We start from the raw sequence: 8,971 nt of genomic DNA, 5'->3' as shown, positions 1-8,971 counted from the left end.
CTGTTACGAAAACGAAAAACAGTGAACGTTATGTAAGCATAAAAATTCAAACGTACTGACCTAACATTTTGTAAACTTCAGCAATAATTTCAACTGATAGAAAAGGACAAAGTGTTATGTATCCGAACTGACTCTAATCTTACTAGTGTCGGCTTTTGGTTGTTGCTGTTGTGGTCTTCTGTCCTGAGACTGGTTTGATGCAGCTCTCCATGCTAATCTATCCTGTGCAAGCTACTTCATATCCCAGTACCTACTGCAACCTACATCCCTCTGAATCTGCTTAGTGTATTCATCTCTTGGTCTCCCTCTACGATTTTTACTCTCCACGCTGCTCTCCAATGCTAAATTTGTGATCCCTTGATGCCTCAGGACATGTCCTACCAACCGATCCCTTCTTCTAGTCACGTTGTGCCACAAACTTCTCTTCTCCCCAATCCTATTCAATACCTCCTCATTAGTTACGTGATCTACCCACCCAATCTACAGCATTCTTCTGTAGCACCACATTTCGAAAGCTTCTATTCTCTTCTTGTCCAAATTATTTATCGTCCATGTTTCACTTCCATACATGGCTACACTCCATACAAATACTTTCAGAAATGACTTCCTGACACTTAAATCTATACTCGATGTTAACAAATTTCTCTTCTTCAGAAACGCTTTCCTTGCCATTGCCAGTCTACATTTTATATCCTCTCTACTTTGACCATCATCAGTTATTTTGCTCCTCAAATAGCAAAACTCCTTTACAACTTTACGTGTCTCATTTCCTAATCTAATTCCCTCAGCATCACCCGACTTAATTCCACTACATTCCATTATTCTCGTTTTGCTTTTGTTGATGTTCATCTTATATCCTCCTTTCAAGACACTGTCAATTCCGGTCGACTGCTCTTCCAATTCCTTTGCTGTCTCTGTCAGAATTACAATGTCATCGGCGAACCTCAAAATTTTTATTTCTTCTCCCTGGATTTTAATACCTACTCCGAATTTTTCTTTTGTTTCCTTTTGGTATTTTTGCTAATTTTCTCTAACTTTGAAAGTATCCCACCCAGAAAGCTGAGATTTTGCAACCAGCTTTTATTTTATAACAAAAGGCTAAATATAAAGTATTTTCTAAATTGAATAATATTTAATATAGTTTCTTTAGATTATTACGGGTTTGAATATTCTGTCGCTGGATGTGACATAAGTTGCGTTTCCCACGGCCGTGCTATCGACAGGTGCGAGTGAATCACGCCGAGATACAAACGGCTGTCACCGCCACCGTCTCCAAAGCTACGAGGCCGTACTGCAAGGTAACTTACTGCAATAAAATTCTGTTGCGGATTGACTCGCAACGTTACAACTGTTCACGGAAATCTGCACATCTATCCAGAATTACCCGCAAATAAGTTAATGCAGGAGGACAAGTGACGCTGAAGGTTGTGATAAGCAAATACTGTTTATACCAGACAGTCAGAGTGGAATCACTGACAAAATTTTGCAAGAAACGAGTCTTTAAATATTTTCAGTTTTTTAAAACAACACATCTGGCTATACACAAAAACAAATTCCATAGACAAAATGGCATATCTCGTAATATTTTCGTGGCTCCTACTGTTTGACGAACATGATTTGCCAAAGTGATGATGTCAATTTATTTAATGCTATAAGGAAAAAACAGATGGCGTGACGATGCATTGGTCGTGGTTACCTGACTTGGCGATCTATACATGGAACATGTGCCATAGAGTAGTGTCTTCCGTGAATATTAAAACCCCTCCACCTACCGTGAGTAGCACTTTCTATCAAATTGACGCTCCCTGGTGACTATTTCCGCCAGTCGGCACTCCGGCAGCAGCCGGAGAGATGGTTTCCTCTTACATGCCGTGCAGTAGTGTGGGACTAGCAAGCAGTATTGGCCGCCTCTAGTGGCTTTGGTAGTAGACAAGTTTCCTTCTGTATCGCCGAGGCATGAAGTCGTAGACCTCCATCAGGGGCGGCCGAAATTTCAGCTCGTGAGCCATATCTGGGCATGAGTGATACAGCGGTCACCCTAGCTACACACTTCCCCCACCAACAGAGCATGTTAGCTGAGAGTGAGCCGAGGACAACGGAAAACGCGGCGCATTTAAATAGCAATGCAATCCCACTGCATACTACTTGGATCCGTATTCCACATTTCTCGACAATACAGATGACAAACAGAAATTTTTTCGGTAGTCTTGAGTGCTAAATACATTGTATAATTTCTGTTTAGTACAAACTGTTGGCATACAGAGAGATGCGGACAATTTCAGTCAGATTGCCACGTAATCATGACTTAGTTTCATCATTGAAGAAAGGTCTTCCCCACACATATGGTTTATGAACATACTGCAGCACTCTTGTAACCGCTTTATGGAGATGTGGAACTTTTATCTGATGAAAACAATCTAGATATTTGGCTTCAAGATTGGATTTGCATTGCAAATCCATCACTTACTCCTGCACGTACACGGGGTGTTTTCAACTGAAACAGCAAATGATCACGAACATTGTACGAAAAGAGATGTGAGATTGGCAGTATCCTCAAAACTTTCGGAAAACTGCATTTGTAATTCTTTCAAGGCCATGATGAATTCTCCAAACCTCGCCAAAGATATGTGATATTGGCCGTGTCCTCAAAACTTCCAGAAAACTGCATTTTTAATTCTCTCAAGGCAATAATGAATTGTCCAAACCTCACCAGTGAGCTCAGGGAAATGAACGGTGCTTTTTGTCACAATTTTTCCCTTTCATAATGCGATTATCTTGTTCAATGCAACCCCATGAGATCAGTAATTAGTTGTTTATCACTTCCAGTGTCTTATTGTGGGCAGCCTGAAGTCAAGTCCACTTAAAACTTGAGGTCCGCAATACATTCGGGATGTTCTAATTTTCGCTCCTGCACTCCTTTTTCCTTCATAAATTGGTCGATAGCGAGTTTTAAATCGAAAAATCGTTCCAGGTGTGTCACATGACTTAACCAACGTACTTTGCAGTATATGTGTAGAGTCTCTGTACTCTTTATTCAGTTCCACCGAAACTTGATCATTCCTACCAGAAATTTCTTCACACGCTTCATGACTGCAAATTTAACGCAAAGCGCTTCTTGATGTACGGAACAATGAACCCTGTCTAATGATGATTGTAATTCGTTGCTCTCTCATTCTCAACTAAATCTTTAAATTATCTCTGCGTAATATTGCTATGTCGCTGCGTAGAAAATTTGCAGTATTCGTCACTTAAGTGACTGCATAATAAATGCTGAGAATTCTTATCTCTATTTTGCCATTAGAATTCAGTTCTAAAGGCTTGTGACGACATATTGCTATACTGCCTCTTTATGTGCAAAGTATTTGTGTGGAGTGTAGCCATGTATGGAAATGAAACATGAACGATAAATAGTTTGGACAAGAAGAGAATAGAAGCTTTAGAAATATGGTGCTACAGAAGAATGCTGAAGATTAGATGGGTAGATCACATAACTAATGAGGCTGCATTGAATAGAACTGGGGAGAAGAGGAGTTTGTGGCACAACTTGACTAGAAGAAGGGATCGGTTAGTAGGACATGTTCTGAGGCATGAAGGGATCACCAGTTTAGTATTGGAGGGCAGCGTGGAGGGTAAAAATCGTAGAGGGAGACCAAGAGATGAATACACTAAGCAGATTCAGAAGGATGTAGGTTGCAGTAGGTACTGGGAGATGAAGAAGCTTGCACAGGATAGAGTAGCATGGAGAGCTGCATCAAACCAGTCTCAAGACAACAACAGCCACTGGACTTGTGAAGACTTCCCAGGAACAAACAGTGAAGGGTAAACAGCGCTGACACCACGATTCTGCCGAACGGAACGAACTTGCCCCGAGCAAACGGTACTACTCCAGAACACAAAATGAAATGTCGTCCTACACCAAGTACTGTCGAGAAGCTGAGAATTGGCTCTGGCGTGGACCGCACACCCAGCTCGCGAACTGTTTGGCTTGTCATGGCCGACCCCGATGTTAAGTGTTGGAATGACGGACTTAACATCGCGCCCTCGTGGCAAATGGAGCGAAGCTGCGTACTGTTCAGCATTCTCTAAGTAGCTCAAATGCTTCAAGTGTTTTGCTCAGCTGGTCGATCGTGGATGCTCGTTTGTCGAACGTTATAAGCATCACGTAGAATTCTTACCGTCTGCCAGCTGTAATGAGAGTTCGTTTCTTGTAGGGGCCAGCAAGGTGTTTACTTGTTTCGCGCTGGGTTTAGTATGAGTGTGTGTTCCTACTCGATCATGTATCACATGTTCTGAAATGCGTTGGTTCCATGGTGAGTCGTTTATCAGTGACCCATTGTTAATGATTATTGATATGTGTTGTGTTTGGTTTGCGTGCTAACCGCGTGTGTGAGTAGTTATTGATACTTCTCAGGCTTGTGTTTTGCACCAGTAAGTGCGCATGTTTCTAGCAGGATTCAGGATCGCCACTGCGGAAATCGCTTTTCGTTCGTTTTCAGTATGATGTGCCGCTCCAAATGGCACTTAATCTTGCAATGGGTGCGAAATGTTATTCCCGATTCTTGGTACTCTCTGCTGTACATTGAGATCTGGGTTGCGCAGTCTGATTGAAATCCTGTATTGGAATTTTGCAACAGTGACTGCACCGTTCACATAGTGATTTCAGTCATGTACAACAAAGCCTGCACAGAGTGAGATACTGTATGGTACGCTCCTGAAAGTGGGAATCTTTTAAATTTTTCTACCCGCTGTCATATGGCTTTGTAACTTGCTTACGAAATGGGAAAGTAGTGACTAACTTCGGTTATGTTTTCTATCAGCAACAGTTTAGGGTCTATTTCCTGCCACAGGCACCGATAAGATGCTTTCAGAGTGGTTTTGTTGTAAGTTTGCACGGAATATACTTTTCTGTTCAATAATGTATGACCTGTGATCGGCGGTTAGGGACACATGTCCCGTGTGTGCTTCGTAGGCAAACTACATATTATATTAGTTGCTTATAGTTTGTCTGGACGGTCTCTTGTGTTAACTGTTGTCTTCGGATCTTTGTGGGAACCTTTGACTTCTCAGGGTGACTCCATACCCCCGATGTGTTGTACGAGTGATGAGTTTATTGAAGAGAAATTAAGTTTTGCGAGTCGTTCGACAGGACCGACTAGAATGTTTCACGTGTGTACTGTGTGGAATCTTGAGCAATTAAACTAAGACTGGAGACAGTACTGTACGTTAGAAGGTCACTCATAGGCGGTGCCACATGACATATGCTTTGCGACAACTGTGTGCGGCAGAGAAGAACACTTTGATTGTTGTGTTTTATTAATTTGTCATGACTTTGTTGGTTGTTTGTTGCTGAACGAAAACTGCGTCAAAAATGGTTCAAATGGCTCTGACCACTATGGGACTTAACATATATGGTCATCAGTCCCCTGGAACTTATAACAACTTAAACCTAACTATCCCAAGGACATCACACACACCCACTCATCACGAGGCAGAGAAAATCCCTGACCCCGCCGAGAATCGAACCTGGAAACTCGGGCGCAGGAAGCGAGAACGCTACCGCACGACCACGAGCTGCGGACAAATCTGCGTCTCTAGTTATGTAGTCGCCTAGTATTCCCCCTGTATTTCTCCCGAGTAGTCACGTCGTGTTTTGATATTAATCGTGTGCCGAAAACACGCCCATCGATTTATTTCGAGTCATCGGCCTGTGTTGATCAGTATGGTTTGAGGATTCCCGTTGTGTGTTTTTCACTGGTTCTAAGGAACGAGGTCGTTTTGGTTGTATTATGTGCACTTTTCGTACACTTGTCCGTGCTGATTATTTTGCGGAAATCTGCAGATTTATTAAGTAGCGCCGGTGTGTTGTGTAAGTAGCATCGGAACACTGGCTGTCCCAAGGCAGTTACTGCTAAGGCAACGGCCGTATGCTGAGTTTTACAGTTATTGTTCATCAGACTAGTAGCTCTTTAGTTACAGAGAGGTTACGTCACCTCTATAAACAGAAAATCTTGATTTGGCTACGTCTAGTGCCGATTACTTCAGTGATATATTATCAAAAGTGGCTACTTGGCATAGTTGTGCGACGTTAACAGTTAATTGCCGGCGATTGGTAGTGAGTGTTTCATGCAGTTGACTGCACATTTATACAAGTGTCTAAGTAATAATAAGCTATTAATTATCACACTGCAGGTAAGTCTCTTCAAACATAGCTAGCTCTTGTGCAAGGTAGTTCGCTTTATTACGCAAACTCTTAGCATATGCAGCTGCCTCCTCAAAAGTCCTGAGCTCTTTCTCAAGTGACTTTATGGCCTCATCCATGTCAGTTGATGCCTCATCCACTAGGTGACAAAGACGAGCAAATGTGCTTGAAAGCTCCTGTTGTACTTGGTGACTGCAGTTGGCAGAAGTCAAATCAACAATAAGCCGGAGTTTCTTTGTAGCATGTGCAACATACTGCCTTTTGAATGCACGCTCTTTTGCTTTGTTGGACCATGTCAATCTTTCATATAAGCACAGGCAACCATACACTGCTCCCATCACCAGTATAAGTCGGCAGCCTACAGTCTTCAGTAAAAACCCAGCAACCAGAAGCCCACCCATAGTGTCTTGTGAACCAATGGATGACATCAGTAACCTAGATGGTATAGACCAATCATCGCTTGGTTGGTTAGTAGTAAATTTTATCTGTGCAACATCCAAGGTCTCTGACGGAGAAAGAATGTCACGAGGTACCATGTGAGCATAATTGTGTAATGCAATTCGATGTCCTTGTTTGGCAGTGAATCTACACTCCTGGAAATTGAAATAAGAACACCGTGAATTCATTGTCCCAGGTAGGGGAAACTTTATTGACACATTCCTGGGGTCAGATACATCACATGATCACACTGACAGAACCAAAGGCACAAAGACACAGGCAACAGAGCATGCACAATGTCGGCACTAGTACAGTGTATATCCACCATTCGGAGCAATGCAGGCTGCTATTCTCCCATGGAGACGATCGTAGACATGCTGGATGTAGTCCTGCGGAACGGCTTGCCATGCCATTTCCACCTGGCGCCTCAGTTGGACCAGCGTTCGTGCTGGACGTGCAGACCGCATGAGACGACGCTTCATCCAGTCCCAAACATGCTCAGTGGGGGACAGATCCGGAGATCTTGCTGGCCAGGGTAGTTGACTTACACCTTCTAGAGCACGTTGGGTGGCACGGGATACATGCGGACGTGCATTGTCCTGTTGGAACAGCAAGTTCCCTTGCCGGTCCAGGAACGGTAGAACGATGGGTTCGATGACGGTTTGGATGTACCGTGCACTATTCAGTGTCCCCTCGACGATCACCAGAGGTGTACGGCCAGTGTAGGAGATCGCTCCCCACACCATGATGCTGGGTGTTGGCCCTGTGTGCCTCGGTCGTATGCAGTCCTGATTGTGGCGCTCACGTGCACGGCGCCAAACACGCATACGACCATCATTGGCACCAAGGCAGAAGCGACTCTCATCGCTGAAGACGACACGTCTCCATTCGTCCCTCCATTCACACCTGTCGCGACACCACTGGAGGCGGGCTGCACGATGTTGGGGCGTGAGCGGAAGACGGCCTAACGGTGTGCGGGACCGTAGCCCAGCTTCATGGAGACGGTTGTGAATGGTCCTCGCCGATACCCCAGGAGCAACAGTGTCCCTAATTTGCTGGGAAGTGGCGGTGCGGTCCCCTACGGCACTGCGTAGGATCCTACGGTCTTGGCGTGCATCCGTGCGTCGCTGCGGTCCGGTCCCAGGTCGACGGGCACGTGCACCTTCCGCCGACCACTGGCGAGAACATCGATGTACTGTGGAGACCTCACGCCCCACATGTTGAGCAATTCGGCGGTACGTCCACCCGGCCTCCCGCATGCCCACTATACGCCCTCGCTCAAAGTCCGTCAACTGCACATACGGTTCACGTCCACGTTGTCGCGGCATGCTACCAGTGTTAAAGACTACGATGGAGCTCCGTATGCCACTTCAACCTGTCTGACACTGACGGCGGCGGTGCACAAATGCTGCGCAGCTAGCGCCATTCGACGGCCGACACCGCGGTTCCTGGTGTGTCCGCTGTGGCGTGCGTGTGATCATTGCTTGTACAGCCCTCTCGCAGTGTCAGGAGCAAGTATGGTGGGTCTGACACACCGGTGTCAATGTGTTCTTTTTTCCATTTCCAGGAGTGTATTTATCAATGCTGTAGTGCCTCATGAAAACCGAAATTCCAGATGTTCATGAAAATCTGCACACAGGTTATCACAATTGAGTCGATACAGTATCTCAAAAGGTTTCCTACGGGGTAGGACACTTAATGATACTTGTTTTTTCTCTGGAGGAAGGAGCGATGACATTCTTTCTGTCATTTCTCGTTGACTGTTCTCAATGTTCATGGCCAGTGCTGTAGAAAGCCGTGCACGAAGATTGTTACTTAGTCCATTTTCCACATGAGCGTGCAGTTCTTTGTTGTACACATTGAGAACCAATTGTTCTGGATGAAATGGTAAGGTGAACTCATCCACAAGGACAGACAAACGACGAATTTCCTCACTGAGTGCTTTTGAGACCATTTGCTCTACATCTTCAACCATCTGGTATATTTTTTCCTTCATTTCCTGAGTAATCATTCGCAGCTGCTGTTCCGTGTAGTTAAGCCTGTCGCAAAGTTCCTTTTTTGCCAGAGCTTTTTCAGATTTCAACTGCTCAGCACGCTCGTAGACGCCATCAATTACTGTGTGTATCTCTGAAGCAATAAGCTTTCCTCTTTGGGAGTGCTGTGCAAATTTTGTTTTCACTGCACTTTTAGAAATGCATTCTTCAAACTTTCGTTCAAAATTCTGAAATTCTAAGTATCGCGTAGGAAATCCTTCTGCCAGAGCACCAACATGAGCAGGTTGTCCCTTCTGTTCCATCAGCCTTGCTAGTAAGACCTCTTTAGCGAACACAAAAA

At 44.5% G+C, this 8,971-nt stretch overlaps 1 protein-coding gene across 1 annotated transcript in view; it reads right to left on the bottom strand.

Annotated features, from left to right (window-relative positions):
- Positions 1–6,103: 6,103 nt before the first annotated feature.
- LOC126267887 (transmembrane GTPase Marf-like) overlaps positions 6,104–8,971 on the bottom strand; it is a 69,941-nt gene continuing 67,073 nt past the window's right edge. The window contains 2 exon segments of the mRNA XM_049973196.1: positions 6,104–6,787; positions 8,212–8,971. Coding sequence (XP_049829153.1) covers positions 6,172–6,787; positions 8,212–8,971 — 1,376 coding nt within the window. The 3' untranslated portion in view covers positions 6,104–6,171.

Source organism: Schistocerca gregaria, chromosome 4, assembly GCF_023897955.1.
Source record: "Schistocerca gregaria isolate iqSchGreg1 chromosome 4, iqSchGreg1.2, whole genome shotgun sequence".
In the NCBI taxonomy this organism is placed as follows: domain Eukaryota; kingdom Metazoa; phylum Arthropoda; class Insecta; order Orthoptera; family Acrididae; genus Schistocerca; species Schistocerca gregaria.
This window is presented reverse-complemented; position numbering and strand designations above follow the sequence as displayed.